This window comes from Cololabis saira, chromosome 18 (assembly GCF_033807715.1).
Source record: "Cololabis saira isolate AMF1-May2022 chromosome 18, fColSai1.1, whole genome shotgun sequence".
Lineage (NCBI taxonomy): Eukaryota > Metazoa > Chordata > Actinopteri > Beloniformes > Belonidae > Cololabis > Cololabis saira.
Window position 1 is genome coordinate 25,196,783 of NC_084604.1, and position 19,813 is coordinate 25,216,595.

At 39.7% G+C, this 19,813-nt stretch overlaps 1 protein-coding gene across 1 annotated transcript in view; it reads right to left on the bottom strand.

Annotated features, from left to right (window-relative positions):
• Positions 1 to 18,667, bottom strand: part of rps6kc1 (ribosomal protein S6 kinase polypeptide 1) — a 31,343-nt gene extending 12,676 nt beyond the window's left edge. The window contains exons 1-12 of the mRNA XM_061746708.1: positions 18,502 to 18,667; positions 14,632 to 14,667; positions 13,524 to 13,644; positions 13,244 to 13,359; positions 13,068 to 13,161; positions 12,912 to 12,965; positions 12,400 to 12,822; positions 11,237 to 11,361; positions 11,011 to 11,109; positions 9,413 to 9,460; positions 6,478 to 6,610; positions 885 to 2,552 (exon numbers count right to left, since the gene is read on the bottom strand). Of these exons, the coding sequence (XP_061602692.1) occupies positions 885 to 2,552; positions 6,478 to 6,610; positions 9,413 to 9,460; positions 11,011 to 11,109; positions 11,237 to 11,361; positions 12,400 to 12,822; positions 12,912 to 12,965; positions 13,068 to 13,161; positions 13,244 to 13,359; positions 13,524 to 13,644; positions 14,632 to 14,667; positions 18,502 to 18,603 (3,019 nt within the window). The 5' untranslated portion in view covers positions 18,604 to 18,667. The remainder of the gene's footprint in view (positions 1 to 884; positions 2,553 to 6,477; positions 6,611 to 9,412; positions 9,461 to 11,010; positions 11,110 to 11,236; positions 11,362 to 12,399; positions 12,823 to 12,911; positions 12,966 to 13,067; positions 13,162 to 13,243; positions 13,360 to 13,523; positions 13,645 to 14,631; positions 14,668 to 18,501) is intronic.
• Between the last annotated feature and the right edge of the window lie 1,146 nt (positions 18,668 to 19,813).

Sequence of the window (19,813 nt, forward strand, 5' to 3'; positions counted from 1 at the left end):
AAACTGTATCATATCCAAACATTAGCACCTAACTTACCAGCTAGCTAGCTACTGTGTTGATACATTTTTATTTAATATTTGCAAGTTAAACATTAATACCATTATGGATCAAATATATTTACCCCATAATATTATCAAAACTTACGTGACTTTATATAGTCCGTGGGCTCAAATGTGTGGCTTCAATAGTCTTGTGCTTTGAGCTCAAATGTGTGGCCTCCAGGCTTCAAGAAATCACCTGTCCATGTGATGGAGGAATGCACAGTGCCTGTAGGGGGTGTGGCCTCAATAGCCCTGCAGTAAGCAATGTGCTGTGTGCATGTGATTGAGGAGTGTACTTGCATTAAATCTGGTTGTTTTAGCCAAGATTATGCTACAATATATTTCCCCCAACTATATTTAAGTTCCCTGTTAAGGGCCAACCTTCAATTCTGTAAATTTCTTATTTATTACCGTTAATTCCCGTTAATTCCCATATATTCCCGTTAATTCCCATGGAAAGTTTCCAACTTTGAAAATTCCCGGAATTTTGCAACCCTAGACAGGAGTAATGTGTAAGTTATTTTCTTTTACTTCTTGCTCGTGTGTCTTGCACCAAAGCTCAGTATTTTTAAACATTATATTAAAAAATTGTGTTAATAGCGCTGCACAAGGATTATAGATGTTATTAGTTATTTTTTTCAAAATCCCAGCAAGACTAGAATCCACATTATGTAGCAGCTGCTGTTTTTGCCTCGTCTGATGTTTTTAGAGACAAAGCTGTAAAACGGCATGTATCATCTTTTTTTGTGGCGGAAAACAAGAACCAAACAAATCAACAGAAACATTGGAACACAGGTTGCAAAATAATACTGAGCAGTAATGATTTATAACAGATATCTAACCTTGGTGGTCAAGCAGGATGTTATTGGGATTAAGGTCCCGGCAAATGATGCCCTCTTGGTGGAGGGAATCCAAGGCTGTCACCATCTCGACTGCCCAGCATCGGATAAACTCCTCTGGGATATGAGCTTGGGACGCAGCCAGTGACAGCTCGTCCAACTCTGCAAACATCCGTGACACTTCTTTATCAAGTTCATTACTAATAACTCCTGCTGATTCAACATCAAGATCTAATAAACTCTTAACCACTGCACAGGCTTGAGTCCCATTTGAGTCTGGAACAGGAACAGCGCTGTTGTCACTGAGATCTGGAACCAAGTCTGTGTTTACTCTCGTACAGGGCTCCAGTTTCTCACTTGGGGAATAAACATCTGAGGCATCTGTGTCAAGGGGGAGCTCATTGTTTTGACTTTCAGGGCAATCGAAAGGTTTATCCGAAGCTTCTTGTCCAAATGCCAAACTGTCATCCCAAAGTGAATTCAAAGGAGATGTAGACGCAACACTGGTGTCACAAGTTGCAGAGACTGTACACAAAGACGAGAGCTCTTGCTCTGGTGGCTGCTCCTCCTCCCCTTCATCAGGCTGGTTATGAAGCTGTAAAACATCAGGCTGGATACACTTTTGAGGAGAAGCTGTAACCTCTAGACCCAAACACACCCCTGAAGTGTCTAATTCTTCCTGCAAAGAGTCCAGCGCTCCACTCATCACAGGAAGATTGACCAACAGATCTGGCGGCTGACCCTCATCCTCGACTACTGCCTCTTTAAATGAGATGACCTGCACTGACTCATTAGAGTCTTTGTCACTACAGTCCATCCCCCGAAACTCCAAGCTGGGGCCCTTGACCTCCTGAGCCAGCTCTGGAAGATCTTCAGTGACATCAGAGCCCAGATCCGACGTAGAAAACAGCGAGCCCTGCTTATGGGAAGAGCGCTGCTCTCCCAAGTCAAGGCAGGTCACCTCACTAGCACTGTCCTTGCTGTCAATGCGAAAAAATTCCATGGGTGTGTGCTTGGACTGATCTAAAGTCAGAGGCACGGCAGGGGAACGCAAGGGGCTAAAAGCTTCGCTGTGATCATGCCCCTCACCAAGGTATTGATCGCTGTCATGGGCATAGCCACTTCTATCAGACAACTCACTAAAGAAGCCAAGCTCCTGAGAACTGATGGGTGAAGACAGACTGTCATCGTTAATAAGCGACTGGCTTTGCGAGGACTTGGTGGGTGTTGCATTTGACACCTCCACTGACAGCGTCTCCACTGACAGCATCTCCTGTTCGCTTTTCTTGTCCTCCTCCTCTAGTGCATCTGGCTCTACTTTCTCTTGCTCATACTCATTGCAAAGAGTCAAGTAACTGTTAGTGCACTCCTCTTCAGAAGTAGCTCCAGAGTCTGTTTGGGCCCCACTTTTTCCCATGAGTGCTGGAGGCAGAACACCTCTACGAGGAGACGCAAATCGCTTCTCTCCTTCCTTCTGGAGACCCACTGCAGAATCTGACCCAGCAGCGGGCCCCGAGTCGCAGCTGGCTGAACCTTCATCCAACTTGGGGATGGTGTGTTGTGGGGTGTGCACCGCTGTCGTGTGGCTCTTCTGGATAAAAGGAATGTCAAAGCTGTCCTCTGGGCTGGAGTTGTGCAGGTACTTTCCAATGTGAGACCACAGCTTTCCACCTGAAGTCAAAAACAAGGAATATTATTAACAAAGAAACAAGTAAGAGTGCAAAATGCACACAGATGGAAATATAAGAAGAGGAACAGAAAAAGTAGAAGGGAAAATGTGTCTGAAATACTTTTCTTGAGTCAGTGGAGAAGGACTGTAGGAAAAGTATTTCTGAACTCTTCTTTAAGTTATTTGGAAAAACACATCAAGGCAATTACAAAGTCAGCCTACTATCACCTTAAGAAAATATCAAGGATAAAAGATCTTAAAACTAGTCCATGCATTCATCTTTAATAGCTTGATTATTGTAACAGTATATTTACAGGTTTACTTAAAAAGTCAGTTAGACAACTGCAGCTCATTCAGAGCTTTACAACGTAACGTTTTTACAGGTCCGTCAGAGGATAGACTTTAAAGTTCTGAAGTTGGTCTATAAATCTTTGAATGGTCGAAGACCAAAATACTCCTGTGACCTCCTGACCCAGTAGGGCCCCTCAGGTCATCTGGATTCGGTTTTTCATCAGTTCCCAGAGTCAGAACCAGATATGGAGAAGCTGCATGCAGCTTCTCCATACATGTCTCCCCACATGTCTGGAACAAACTCCCAGAAACCCTCAGATCAGCTGAAACACTCAGTTTATTTAAATCCAGGTTGACGATACACCTGTTCTCAGCTGCATTTGATTACTTTTAAGCTTAGTTAAAAAAAACTATCATAATTTAACTTCTGTTTCATCTATTGTTCTTTTTTATATCTTTCTTTTTGTTTAAACTTTAAAAGGAGCATGAGGCAGGATTGAGGCAGGATTTATGAAAAAAATTTGTATACGTTTTAAGTTTTCTAGTAATAATGTCAGATGAAGCGTTCCAAACCAAAAAGAATGAGCCCTCTAGTGTATCTCTCTGTTGCCTTGAACAGGCTGTGTGCTGCAAAATGTGCTGAAATTCGGTCCGGAATTTCCCGCGCTGTCCTGCGGATGTGATGTCAAATGATGCTGCATGCGCGTTCTCCCCGTTCTCCTGTGCCGGCTTTGCTGTTGGCTGCAGTACCCCCGACGGCCGTCGTGGCGAAGGGTGGCGATATAGAGTCTCATTTCTTAAAAGGAGCCTCAATCTCCTTTAAATCATGCCTTTTTTCCTACTATGTGATGACGTTCTAATGTCTCTACAAGGCACTTTGAATCACTTTGTTGTTTAATTGTATACAAATAAACTTGCCTTAAAGGTATTGTGACATGAAAAACACATTTTTCTTGATTTTTTGTGTTTTGTTGGGTGTCTTGACATCAATTACACCCAAAAAACAACGAACTTTTAACATTCAGTGTATTGTGTGCTTTCTGGGATTTTCCGCATAACTGTGCAAAAACGGCGCATGTGGTTTGCTGGCGGGTCGTGACGTCACGACCCGCTAAATCACCGCCCCCTCCACCCAGCTCCCTGCCTCCTCTCCTCTCCAGCGCACCATAAAGGCTGATTTATGGTTCCGCGTTACACCGACGCAGAGCCTACGGCGTAGGGTTACGCGGCGACGCGCACCATACGCTGAACCCTAGGGCGTAGGCTCTGCGTCGATTTAACGCAGAACCATAAATCAGGCTTAACACGGAGCTGTTTAGAGCCTCTTTTGTTTCCATCACCGGAGGAAAACTGCTAAGAAGACCCGCGGCCACCGACTGGACTTAAGATAAGGGGACAGTGCTGCTTGCATGCCTTTATTTTTATGATTGTTTGCTGTGGTTCGCCCTGCTGCTTTTCCGTGCATGCTTCGCCTGTCGCCCCGGCTTAACTCTCCGACGCCGCTGTGAGCGTATGGCTGGGTTGGAGGAGGTTTGGAGGAGGAGCGGGGCAATGATTGACAGGAAAGGGGGAAAAGGAAGCGTTTTTCACGGCGCAAAAAAACACTGTAATAAAAAGCCAGGAATGGAGTACTAGAGTGAAGTTTTTCTTGTTACACTCTTTTAGACACATTTGAGGGATGTTGGCCAAGACTTTTAATAGTGTTAAAAGCATGTTAAAAATGATGTCACAATACCTTTAAGTAACATTAGTCTCAAATTGGTTCTGGGTCATAATCATTTTTCATGTTGGTAGCAACAGCAAGTGTCACTGGTTAGTGATTACTGGTAACACAAAAGTTGAAGGTTGTTTCAACTGTATCCGGTGAACAGACACTTGTCTTCAGCACAAGTGTCTTTCAGAAAAGTATCTATTTTCCGCCAAAATAAAAGGGATGATTCCATGCAGCATTTTCAATTTGAAGTTACTGTGAGGCATTTAAATTGTGATAGCATACACGATTTTACATGATCATTACAAGTCTGGAAGTCAATTCTGATAACTCTATTACATTATGTCACATTAAAAATGAGTGAGGGTGAAAAAGAAGACATCTTGTACTATTCATTAATTTCATCCATTAATTTGCACCCATTTATGTTCGGGTTGACGAGGCCGCAGCCTAAGCAGAGAAGGTGAGACGTCCCTCTAGCACTTCCAGGGAAATATGGAGATGTTCCAGAGACAGCTGGGATATATATTCTCTCCAGCACGTTCTGGTTCAGCCCCAGGGCCTCATCCATGTGCCTAAAACACCTTCCCTGGGAGTTGTACAGGAGGCATCCTAAACAAATGCCTGAAGAAACTCAGCTGGCTCCTCTCAATGAGAAGAAGCAGCAACTCAACTTTGAATCCATCCTGAATGGCTTAAATATTGAAGACAGTCAAACTGCCCTACAGAAGAAACCCATTTCAGCTGCTTGTGTCTACAATCTTGGTCTTTTGGAAAATGACCACGCCCATAGGTGTGAGCAAGAACATAGATCTACCTGTAAACAGAAGGCCTTGCCTTTGGGTTCATCTCCCCGTCCACAACAGCAGATCACGGAGTCTGCAGTGGCCTCCCTGTCAATCTCCTACTTCAATCTCCAACTCACCCAACAGCCGTTATAGTTTCAACCATTTACCGCTTCAGGTCTTATTTAGTTATCTGCACTTTGTGCAAGAAAATTGCCCACAAAGATAAAGTCGGACTCTTTCTCAAGTCTTTAGCCCACAGTGCTACTGTGCGTGAAGCAGAAACACAGTTGGATAATAGTTGACATTGTATAAAAGACATGCAACTTTCCGTATATGAAAACAGACAAAAATTGGTCACACACGCAAACATACACACACACACACACAGCTATTGGGAGAAATCAGAAGCCAGCATCTGTTGTGTGATTAAAATAAATAGGAAGTTCACTATAATGATAATGATAGTGGAGCAGCTCGGTGGCTTAGAAAGTTAAAACATCGACGTGTTGCTTTGTCCAATGTCACTCAGGTCATGGTCTCGCTTATGTTTATCTATTGATCTATCGTATTCTGATGTGAATAAAAACAAGGTCATTACAGAGGCAGAAAGAGGAGTCCTGGATCTCCTGACTTACAGAATTTGAGTATTAACTGCAGTTAAACTGTTTTTCATTAAACTGGCATTTGATTAGCTTTATTAAATCATGTTGAACAGCTCCATATGATATCTAATAGTGTCCACTAAAATTAGCGTAGGGTGGTTATGGAGTACACCAGACTGAATAGGTCGCAAGGCACGAAAAAATATGGCTACAATTCCCTGCATGCATTCTCTCACACACTCTCTCTCTCTCTCACACACACACACACACACACACACACACAAATCTTTGGATGAGTACAAAGTAAGGAGGACCAGGTGTTGGCATGGCTAATGAAGCATGGCACCACCTGGTATTCAGAATTATGGCCGGTGACACACACCCATCTCTATCAAATATCTATCTGAAGCAAGGGTACATTGAGGAGGATGAGAGCAGAGAAATGGGGATCAGGTGAAGCGCAAGAGAAGTGGAGGCTAAGAAAACCAAAGAAGTATCGATAAACAGATGAGTTTGATGTCCTGTAGTGTCTTACCTTCAGCGTATTGCAGCAGAAGAAAAACTGTGTCTTCAGAGACGATGAACTTCCTCAGCTGCACCATGTGAGGGACCGAGTGAGGCATGATGGTCTTTTTAACTCGCCCACAGTCACTGCTTTTCCTCAGACCCTGCATTAAAAAAAGAAGAAAAGAAAAGAGAATATGAGATTATTTGTTAAGGATAAAGTAAGAAGTTAAACTTTACACTCCCTGGTCAAAGAAAAAAAATAAATAAATCACTACCTGGATTTAACTACGTAACATTACAGAAGTACAGATGACTGGTCTGTATCAATGAAACAAAAACCGCCAATGAGACTACTAAACTACTACCGTAAATGAAACTACTAAAAGAGTGTCGGAAAGCTGAATGCAGGTGGCGTACAACTAAATTACAGCTTTATTATGACATTTATGAAGAGAGACTGAGCATTTATAATACAGAGGTGAGGAATGTAAGACAATCATATTTTTTTGATATCATTCCCTCAGTGCCTAAAAACAGCAGTCATCAAGCCACTTTTAAAATGAATAGTCTTGACAGGGCACTTATGAACAGCTATAGAGCCGTATCAAACCTTCCCTTTCTTAGTCAAATTAGTCAACTAGTCAAAAAGCTGTTTTCAACATCTATTCAATTTCCTGATACTAAATGACTGTTTTGATGTCTTTCAGTCAGGTTTCCAGCCACACCACAGCGCTGAGACAGCTCTACAAAAGGTCCTTAATGACATCCGCTCCAATACGGATGGTGGCAACATTTCAGTCATGGTCTTACTGGATCTCAGTGCTGCATTCAACACAGTTAACCATAATATCTTGAAAGACCAATTGAAAAACTGGGTGGGACTTTCTGGCACAGCACTTAACTGGTTAGAGTCCTATTTAAAAGACGGGACTATTTTGTGTCTTTAGGTAACTACAAATCTTAGCTGAGAAAAATAACATGTAGAGTTCCCCAAGGTTCAGTTCTGGGGCCTCTGTTGTTTAACATCTAGATGCTCCCACTAGCTCAATTTATGAAAAAAACCTAAAATGTGTTACCATAACTACGCAGAGGACACACAAATCTATATAACCATCTCACCAGCTAAAAACCAATAGCCAAGCCAGAAGTCGGGGAGTGGTTCTGGACTCAGAGCTGAATTTTAACAGCCACATTAAGACAGTAGTGAAGTCAGTCTATTATCACCTACAGTATAGAACATACCGAGGATTAAAGGACTGATGTCTCAGCAGGACTTAGAAAACTTGTCCATGCTGGACTTCTGCAGACTGGACTACTGTAACGCTGTTCTCACAGGTCTCCCTAAAACTAAAACCATCAAACAGCTGCAGTTAGTCCAGAACGCTGCTGCCCGAGTGCTCACTAAGACCAAGAGAGTTGACCATATAACTCCAGCTCTTAGATATTTACACTCACTTCCTGTCTGTCACAGAATTGATTTTAAAATCCTGCTGTTGGTTTGTAAATCTCTGAATGGTCTCGGGCCGAAATACATCTCTGATCTCCTGGTCCATTATGAACCAACCAGAACCCTCAGGTCGTCAGGGTCACGCCTACTTTATTTACCCAGAGTTGGAAGCAAAAGGTTGAGGAAACGTTCAGTTTTCATACTCCTCACCTGTGGAGCAAACTCCCAAAATACATCAGGGCTGAAGAAACTCTCAGTTGCTTTAGTCAAGGTAAAAATCCTTTTTATTTACCGCTACTGCTACATTTCAGTAATTTACCACAATGCCCTACAGCCTTTATTTCTTGCATCTGATTTGTTTTATTCTTTTTAACTTATGTTTGTCTTCTTTGTTCAATTCTGCCTTTAAACCTTTTTACTTTTTAAGCCATCTTAAATATCTTTTTACTGTATGTAAAGCACTTTGTATTGTCTTGTACGTGAATGTCCTAAACAAATAGACATGCCGTGCCTTGCCTTGCTACAACTGGTTGAACCACTGAGACTCCTTAAATGTTTGTTGAAATTTATTCAAACACATTCAACAGTAGAACTACAGCAATATTTAATCATGAAAGTAAGAGTTTCCGCGTACACGATGTGAAGACAACTTTCTTTTCTTCAGTGTTGTAAAAATCCATATTCCAACATAAATGCCAGGACTCACTGAGTTCACAGCATGATAAGAATCATTCAGCAGGCATGAGACATTACATTGGCCTCATCAGAGTCTCGACAATAATTCCACATTAACATCTTTGAGATGTGATGGTGAAGACTTGCACTGGTCTGATTTTCTTATCCTCAATAAAATATTTTGGGAAAAAAAAAAAAATTGTAGGTAAATAAATGTTGTGATGTTGTCAAGGCTTAACAAAATGATGCAAAGAAAGGGTGCCTTAATAAAAGCTGAAGTGGTCCAACAGATTATCAGAATGTGTGAGTTGTATGGAGTGCAAGTAGTGTTCAACACATATTCAAGGTCAAAATTAAGCAACTCAGATAATGCGGACACAGGTAGGAGAAAAAAAAAAAAAAGGGACATCTAGGTTGACTGAAGAATTAGAAAAGAGTGATGAGAACAGGAAAGGGTGTGGAAAAGGAGAAACCTTCGATTAGCAAAGTGCCACCTTTGCCTTATGGCAGCCCAAAGTCACAGCATTAATCAGGTTTCATACAGCAAGCATGGCTTTAAAAGAACCATACAAATCTATCAGCGCTACATGTAAAGTTCACATTGAGTGCGAGCATGTGTGGGTATGCATGCATGTGTGTGTGTGTAATCATTTGTGCCCGCACCGCACGTTGGCATCTGGCACACGTCTCACACCTGAGAGCAGAGGAGCTGACAGAGACAGGCCCATTAGAATCAATTACATCGGTCACACACAGGGGCTTTTGGCACACTTCACACTTACAGTCAGGACGAGCAGGATGCAGGGAAAGGCACACAAATATAAACACAAATAACACTTACTTTCAGGACAAATGTCTCCTGTGTTCGCTTGTCCATGACCAGAAGAACCTGTAATGGAAGAGTGGCGTTAATAGCCGAGTGTGAAAAGACTAAGATGATTTAGAGGATACGTCCTCCAGAACAGTGCTTTTTTCTGTAGGATTAGACCGCGTTACACATAAAGGTCATTGCAAGATAAATGAAGGTCCCTAAATCATACTAGTAAAACCGACTAACATGCTGGAAGGTGAGGTGGTGAGCAAAATAAGCCTCTGTCATATAACACAAACAAAGGGTATTTACAGAGTTCATGCCAGAAAATATATAGAAGTGAAAGATTCATTTACAATCCTCTTTAAATGAGATACAGATATTTCTTTCCTGTGCATTTTTGTTATTTTGGAGCATATGTGCTCCTTGGAAAAACAGTCACAGCTGAACGCTGCAATACATCTTAACAGAGACAAAATGTGTTAGCAATGTCCTCTCTAAATCATTCAAAAGGGCCCGAATTCCAACAACATCAACAAAAAAAAAAAAAAAAAAAAAGGTCCAACATCTTATGAATACACTTTCCTGCGTTCTCTTCAGTCTTTTTCTGATAGCTCTATTTCCTCCCTTCATCAACCCTGCTTTTTCTCTCTGACATCTCCATTGCTCTTCTGCTCTCTCGCCTCTCCACGGGAGCGCTTGAGCATATGTGCGTGACCCGATGTGCGTTTGTGTGTTAGTGCGGTGCACGCCTTGCGAGTGTGTTCCCTCCAAGCGACCCTGACTGGGACCAAACAGGTGCAGGCTAAATGGATATGAATGAAGCTGTGAGTAAACAGAGTGGCACTGCTAGCCAGGGTGCTAATATAATTAAGAAACAAACATCAGGGAGGGGGGAGGGGGGTAGAGAGGAGGGGCATGGGGGGCAGTAGGGTGAGGAGCTCTCTCCATCTGTCCCCTTAGTCCTCATTTAAAGTGAAAGGAGGAAGTAGGAGGAGAAAGACAAGAGGAAGGACAGGCCTTGCTGGATAGCTTTTTTTTTTTTTCCTGTGTGCTTGAGTAGTTTCTAAAATAATGCATGTTTTGCACCCACTTAAGAGTTACACATGCTGGAGTTGTGTCAATATTTTCCTTAGGGTTTTGTGTGTGCGTGTAGGATGTGCATCATAGATGCAATGTTGTGTGTCATTCCCTGAACTGCTAGCCAAGTCATTTCATGGCTGAGTGGTGAAGTTGCTTTGCCGGCAGCTGGTGAAAGGATCGGCAACCCAAACTGACCTTGTGGTAGTCATAACTGACGTTAAACATACACACACTCAGCCCCTCACCATATATCTAGTGAATCTATTATGTTTTACTGCCACAGATAACAGAGACAATAGAATAAGGAAAGGACACAAGGAGGAGAAATTTGGAGATAAATATAGTCCCCATTCTGGATCAAGGTTCCTCATTCAGAGAGTTACAACATTAAAATTAAGAAAGGTTAAATGTTTCTTTCAACAATGATATTTATATCTTAAACAGATTTTCTTACTGGTTCCATGAATGAAAAAACTCAAAATTAAAAACAAAATGTGGTTGTAGTTTGAACATCGCTAGGTTACAAGCTTAAACTGTAAGCTTACCTTGTCTATAACCCCTAACACTCTGTATGCTGACAGCTCATCAGACGGGCTCTGCTGCCCTCCTCTGCTTGTGGAAGAGCAGCACTGAGCACCAAAGGCCTTGGGAAAACAAAAAAAAAAGATCAGTGTTTGAAGGTTTTAAATTTAAACTCTAGCGAGCAGTAAGCTAGTACATTTGAATAAAACAACAAAGAATGACAGACAGCAACATTTCACTCCAACTTACCACTGTCTGCGTTGATCCTTGACCCATGTTGCTTTTCAGATGCTGACTGGAAATCAGTTCTGCACGCATCAGATACTCAGCAGTCTTTTTCTTCACTGCCTCTCGCCGAGTGGCACTTGGCTCAACTAAGAAGAGATACCGGATTTGTCTTTACAAATCATACTGACATTTACTGACAAATATCAGATTCTTACTATGAAGAACTAAAGAGTTAAAGTGAAAAAAATCATTAAGACCATCTTATGAGATCACACTAAAGTTATTGCATTAACATATTTAAGCAGATACTTAAGCTATAAATAAGTGCACCTATGGTTTATGTATGCTTGAATTATGGGATATTTGGGGGGGACATTTTAAAGTCTTGTTCACTTCTGGGCCATGGATGATTTTTTAATGGGTTTTTGACCCAAAGGTTAACTAAGCTGTACTGTTTTATCAGTATGTTGTGCTGCTTGTAAATTTAACCATGGCTTTCAGAAGCATAATCCTCAAACCTGAAACTTGCAGTAAAAAAAGACTCTTATTTTTGTCAATGAAAATACACTTATTGGCCACAAAATATACACAAATGAGAAAATGCAAATATCAGGAATACAATGTTTTCTTGGAAGCCTGAGGCTGTAGCATCTATGAAGACATTTCTTTGACCTGTATAAACTAACAAATGCTGATAGAGATTAAAGCTACTCCATTACTAAAAACTACTAAAAAATACAAAAACAACACAGGATCTTGTGTTGTTTAGCTCCAGATTCTCCAGATATTTATCTGATCACATATTTAAAGGCTGCACTGAAACTCTAAGTGACAACACAGCATACAGTAATAGGTCTAGAGTCTATGTGCATTACATCAAAGCAGTTCATGAGGACCATTTACACATTAGGCAGGTGGTTGTGTAGACTGCATTAAATTGCTAAAATTCCATAAAGTAACAAAAGACTGTTAAAATGTATAAAAACTGAAGTGAAGTGAGTGACATTTTTGGATTTGCTTTTAAAATAAATATTCAATGACAGTCTTTTGGTAACCAAAATAATGCCTTTACATGCTGTGGAATTCCCTGACCAAGAATATGAAAACAATCCATGTATGTATGGACTCAAGTGGAAACTGCTAAAGTAGAAATAGAGAAAAAAAAGAAAACAAAACTCCCTAACCTTGCACTCCTTGCAGCAGCAAGTCGACTCCACTGCGGTAGTACGAAAAAGCGGCCTCGTAGTCCTGTTCTTTTTCCTTTTCAACTGCAAAATGGATGAGCTCACTGGCTTTGTCCAGGTAGTCCGACTTAATGTCTTTAGCGTTGCCACCGCTGCTTCTCTTCAGACTGCCGGAAAAGAGCTGCGCTCGACTTGACCAGCTGACCTCTGGGTTAGGGGCTGAAGATGCAGGGACAGGGGCAGGTGATGGGGTTTGGCGTTCATGCAAAGAAGGCAAACGAGGGCTGCAGCTAGTGCTAATGTTGGTGGCTCCCCGCTGTGGCTGGTTTGGGGAGGTGCGACCTGAGGCCATGCCATCATCCAACCCAGCCAATGAGTCTGTATCCACTGCCAAGGAGGTCAGGTCACTATCACTAGACGGACCTGAAAATAAATGAATCAATTAAAAAAAAAACCACAAGAAATACATTTTTGATGGGCAAATGCATGTTAACAAGTCTAATAAACCCTACCGCCATACTCGGATGTGATAGTCAAATCCTCTGCTCCACTGATGTCCCTTAGAACTGAAAAACATGTCCACGCATTTCAAAGCAAATCTGAATTAACAGCCATTATGAATTAATACAAATACTGATTTCAGGAAAACCCGTTGTGTGTAGCCCTACCATCAGAACTACAGTCAGATAAACTGTCTGTCAGGAAATCAGAATAGGGCTCAGCTGGTCCAATGAGCTCTGAGCCGTCTTGGACCTCCCCTCCCTGGAGAAATTAATAAAAAGATATTACAATGCATATTCAATCTGGGACAATACTTGTATCTTTGCACAAATGGGATGCGTACCTTGAAGAAATCTTGGATGTGTTGACTATTATATAGAGCAGGGATATTTGCAGAAAACTGCAGGAGATCCTCTGAGCACTGTCTTCTCTCTTCAATCACTGAATCATCAAATCGACCTTCGAATGCATAAATATATATATATATATATATATAAGCTGATACAATGAGTGCATTATTATGAAGTATATGATAATTATATACAATTGAAGAAAAATCCCTTTTTAATCTGTACATTTATTAAGTTAAATGTCTGAATGAATAGGCAGGCATAGTTTCTCACCAAATACTTTGGCCTTAGCAAAGGGAGGGAACAGTTCAGACTGGCTGCATACATTTTTATGCAACTGCCAGAGACTTTGATGAAGCTTCCGGAAATCACTATATCGCTTCCATACTGTTATCTACAGAGAGATAGAGGGAGAGGGGGGAGGCATGGATGAAGACAAAGAACAAGCAGACTGAACAGAGAGGAGATGCAACAATGCTTCAAAAAGATATTGATGTTGGAGTTAAACCTCAAATACGAGCTACAGCATTCTCACACAAACACGAATAAAGTAGTTACTCACTTCATGGAACAAAGCAAAACATGATGTCCTAATGTTCAGCAGTAAAGATTGTCTTGAATGGGCAGCGTGTTAAAGAAAGCTTAGCCCTACCACCACTCCCAAACTAGAGGACTTGGTAAAGGAAGTGAGTGTGCTTCCAGGCAAAATTCTCTCCCTGTGTCTCTTGGACACACATGCAGTAATTGACATCATGCCTGCTGCATTAGCTCTGGTTCCAGGCTAGACTGCATTCCTGAGTGCATTTTAAATCCAAGATACACATATGTGTGCATTTTACAGCATATTAATACATACTGACTGAGGAAAATCATGTTCTATGAAACAATTTGTGATATATTTATATGTGATATAGATATTTTATGAAGGGGATAAATAGCCAAAGGAATCTGTTTTTAAAATTTTCCATTTATATGAATATTTCTTTGCAGTTTTGTGAAAAAAAAAACTTAGATGTGAATTTCAGGCAAGACAATTTTAACAAACACTTCATATTATCTCTCACCTCTCTTATTATTATATCATCACTTATGCCGGAAGCACAACTACAGCCATGCAAAATGTTACTTTGTCTATGACATCGAATGAAATCCCTTAATTAAAAACAATAAAACTGAACATGTTGAAATGTGGTGTTGGATTTAAAAAAAAAATAAAATAAAAATTAACCTGGTGAAAAAAAATCCCTCCAAAATATTCCACCAAACCCTCTCAGAGTCTTTGAAGAAATCCCCATTACATGTATTCATCCACTGAGTTAGAAAGCACTGCAAACTTGCAAAATTATAACTGAAAAAAAAAAACTTCTTCGACATGTCTTACCTCTTGGACATCTTCTGGGTTCTTCCTGCAGATTATCTGTGAGGTAGAAAGAAAACAGATCTCAAGGATTTAGAAATTCCATGCAAGGGTTTCCTATTTCTTCACTGCAAAGACTTTCTTGTGTTGAAGTCACAAGCATGAGCAGAGGCGACACAGCTGAGAGTGTCACAATGACTGCATTATGAAGGAAATGGTGGAAATCTTGAGTGTTAGAACGGGACATCACCAACTGTCATGATATGCTGAATGGTAGCCAGGCGGAGACAAAGAAACTCAGCCTGTGTTTGTTATCAAAGTGTGAATGTGACTATGTAGCCTCTAAACTAATCAGAATAAATAATGACATCAATTTTCATCATTGGAGATCACTACTTACTGTGTTACTTTCTGTGACTTTCTTACTAACGTGTAATATTTTGAAATATAATTTCTTCAACCATGTCAATGAAAACAAAAGGAGACAAGTATTTACAAAAGCCAGAGCGAATGTTGAGACAAACAGCAGTTACAAGGACACCCAAACACGTTAATGTATTTTAAAGAGCTACTTAAGGTCTTTTTTAAAGGTTACTAATATACAACATGTACAGATTTATGTCTTGGTGAAGTGGTGGCTTCACTTTATACTTTATACTTTATACTCATCATGGTGTCTTAAACTGCAAACCAGACAAGTTTAAAGAGCTTAATGACACCATGAAGCATGCTTCTGTAACTATGAACTATGAAATTCTTTAGGTGTGATTAAGGTCGCTACAAATAACATTTCTTTATTGAAAATATGTTTTGTTTCTATGAAGGTGGATGTGGGACCTATTTTTTGCCCAACAGAAAAGTTTTTTTTTTTTTAAATTGACATAAAACCATAATACTGTCAACATGAATCAGATGTTACTCCAAACTGCTCAAATGTCATATCTGTCCATATAACATTAAATTAGCTAGCTTCTCACATTACAGCAGCCGGATTAGGTATAGTGGTGACATTTAGCAAGTAGAAAACCTAACACAGCAGACAGCAAAAATAACCTATATTTAAATCGTGAATTTTGCATAAAGCATTTATTTATGGTATGTCAATGTTAAATAAATATTCAATAAAAGACCAGAGACTCAACTTTTTTCATAGCAAAAGAAAACGTTTTTGTTAATAATTTCTCCTAAATATTTAGTAAAAACCAGGAAAAGCAGCCCAAATATATATTTTTCAGCCCAATTGGCCTGAAACCTGCCCAACCTGGCAACACAGATTTAGAACATCCGAAGGAGATTCTCCTCAAAACGATGAAATAAACCCTTTAATGAATAAAACGAAGACCCTTGGATTGAGATTTAAGACATTTAGATGCCTTATTTTAGCAAAAATGGAATTTGAGACTTTAAGGATGAGGCAGCATGGATGAGGATTTGATGACTATCAAACCTCACCTTGCTCTCAATCGAGAGGGACATCGCTAAGACATCGATAAGAGCAAAGTGATTGGAAGGTTTGCGGCGATGAAGAACCGGCTGATGATTCGGAAATAGTTCGGATTTGAAAAAGTTTTAAAATTAAAGTTTTGGCATCTTGGATCGTTCAATGTGCTACCCCCCACCCCAGATGGAAATATGTTTTGTTGTGGTTTTCTGCCCATCGCTGGATGAAACCATCATTATTAAGCTGTCATAATATTAATTATTTCTGATAACATTGTTATAATGCTGAATATATGGCCTTTCCTATATTGTTTGTTGCTGTTTGACCGCCGTGTCTGATTGTGTTAAATACCTGTCGTCGCACATTGTAGTCTGTTGTCGTGTAGGTTGAACACGTGTGCCTGAATTGATCTACTCGGCTGTATTGAATCCGACATCACTGGATGTCATTTGATTTTTATCTCCAGGTTGATATAGAGCAGTCACACACTGGAACCATCTCCTCCCATGTCTAGTTGCAATAAACAAGATGTCAAGTTTTAAAAGGAGACTGAAGCAGGCTGTGGTTCAGAAGGAAGTCATGATAGGTATATATTGTGATTATTGTGCAAATTGTATGTATATTATATATATTATACATTTAATAGTAAATATATTCTAAATCACTGTAGGCTATGAGTGTATATATAGTTTAGAAGTATGAGTATATTGTATGAGTATATTATGATATGTAATATATTTATACTACTATAAATAGAGGTATGGGTATATTATAAATTATAAAGTCATTGCCAACTATTTTGCTCAAAAGTGGAACAGATCTGGTGATAGTAGCAAATATTGTTGGTTGGTTACTTAATCTTTTATTTTTGGTTCAATTTATTATTTCAGGAATTGTAGTGAATGATTTACACCCTTTTTGAGTTGGATTATTGTCATCTTTTGTATGTCTATGTGTGGACCCCAGGAAGAATAGTCTTCCCATGGTGAAGACTAATGGGGATCCTTTTTAATAAACAAATACCTATATCTTAAAAGTCTGCATTAGGCTTTTGTTTTTTAGCAATTATGTTTTAAAGGGGATGTTTAGGCCACAGGGGCCCATCAGGAATGCTTGGCCCCCCCTGGGCTGGGACCCCTGCTCCGCCCCTGGGTGTCAGCATTGATCACAGAAGATGTCTTGTTTGTTTTTCAATCTCACTTTGAGCACTTTTACTGCTGCATCTCCGTGGTGTACCCATCCTTGTACAAAGCTGGCTCAGAAATCTGGCATTTATCGTGTGCAGGATCTACAACTAAACCTTATTTAGCCCATGCAATTCAATCCAGGGATCCCTACAGGGGGAATGATGAGCCTGTTTCTCGGTTTGTTTTGTTTCTATGAAGGTGGATGTGGGATCTATTTTCTACGACGGAGTATCAGGGCCAAACTAAGACAAAAAAAATTGGAAATTACGAGAATAAAGTCTTAATATAATGAGAATAAAGTCGTAAAATGTCGAGAATAAAGTCATAATGTTGCGAGAATAAAGTCGTAACATTACGAGAATAAAGTCGTAATATTACGAGAATAAAGTCGTAACATTACGAGAATAAAGTCGTAATTTATGAGAATAAAGTCGTAATATTTCAAGAATAAAGTGTTAATTTATGAGAACTCTAACAGGAAGAGTGTGTTAAAATGTTGAAAATTGAGCATCTTGTGAAGTTATATTTATATATTTATAATATATTTAATATTACGACTTTATTCTCGTAATATGACGACTTTATTCTCAAAATATTACGACTTTATTCTCGTAATATTACAACTTTATTCTCATATTATTATGACTTTATTCTCGTAATATTACAACTTTATTCTCAAAATATTACGACTTTATTCTCGTAATATGACGACTTTATTCTCAAAATATTACGACTTTATTCTCGTAATATTACAACTTTATTCTCAAAATATTACGACTTTATTCTCGTAATATTACAACTTTATTCTCAAAATATTACGACTTTATTCTCGTAATTTTGCGACTTTATTCTCATATTATTATGACTTTATTTTCATAATTTCCTTTTTTTTTTCTTAGTTTGACCCTAATACTAATTTTCCGCCCTACCAGAAAGGTTTTTTTTTTTTTTTTTTTTTTTAATTTACATAAAACCTTAATACTGTCAACATGAATTAGATGTTACTCCAAACTGCTCAAATGTCATATCTGTCCATGTAACATTAAATTAGCTAGCTTCTCACATTACAGCAGCCGGATTAGGTATAGTGGTGACATTTAGCAAGTAGAAGACCTACACCAGCAGAAATAACCTCTATTTAAATGGTGAATCCTGATGCAGGGCTGAGGTTTTCAGAATCACCAGTGTTGACACCTGCATCACGTTAGCTCCGGGAGCTAACAACAACTAGCACCACGTTCACCGCCCCGGGCTCGGCTCACTTACTCTGGCGGTGACCTTGTAAACAGTATAGCCTTTCCGATGCTTTTTAGGATCTGTCACAGTGTAAAACCGAGCGAGTTCTCCTCTGTCCCGCGGTGATATCATGCTGATAGTGACACCATTATCCGCAGCTATCTGCCGGCTAGCCGCACACGCTCATTCAGTCAGGGGGCTGTGGCTCCAGGGCGCCCCCGCGCGGCGGAGCGGTGGAACTGCGTGTTGAAACGACGCTCACAACAGCGATCATGGGTGCAGATCCCGGGGGGGACAGGGGGGACACGTGTCCCCCCCAATTTCTGAAAAACATGAATTGTCCCCCCCAATAAAAATACCCTAAATTATTCAAAATTGAACAAATGTATTTTCAGACTTAAAGGTTGAATATGTAGAATATTTATTAAAAATATATTTCTAAAAAAATAATACATCCACGGTGCATTTTGAGGTGTACAGAATGAAAGTATTGCTACTCCATACATTTTTTTCTTTAAGTCTGAATTAATATTTTTAAAATTTTATACAGACAAGAAGAGTTAGCCTATTAAGATACAGAATCTCTTCTTCCAGGGAGTCCTGGAAAATGACAGATGAAAACGAACATGGACATTTATGTAAATAAATTTGATGTTGGGTCAACTTGTGCTGTGTTTATTGTGCTCTTAGCAATGGGTTAAAAACTGTTTACCACCATAACTGTGTTAAAACATGATCAGTTAGTTTAAACAACTTGTTTAGGGCTCCATATTTCATCCATATATCAATTGATCGTGCATAAAGTAGTCCCATAGGATAAAAGGAAGATGGTGAGAAGAATTTGAGATGAGTAGACACTACATGCCCAAAACCCTTAAAATTATGATTTACCAATATAACAGTTAAGTAATCAGTGACACACACTGTTGGCTGTTTAGGACAAATAAACAAGAAAGGTAAGCACAATAAATGATTCCCTGCAGTATTTTTTGGCGAGCCTTTACCAATTTATGGCATGGTATGAGTTGCATATTGGCAAAAAATTACAAATTGAAATCACGTTGGTGTCCCCCCCAATCCTGACATCAGATCTGCACCCCTGACAGCGACAACCCCGGTATCACTTTAGGGAGCCTGGGTTGATAATGGATGAAAATGGCCAATTCCCTTCAGTTTCATTCATTTATTGAGAAGTATAATATAAATTGCTCTTCCAGAGAATTCCATCGTATTCTAAAAGCCATCCCACTTCCTTTAATACAGCTGATACATAATACATTAATATACTCAAATGTTTCAGTCAAAATTCCAGAGCTAAAACTTAATGAATTACACATTAGTG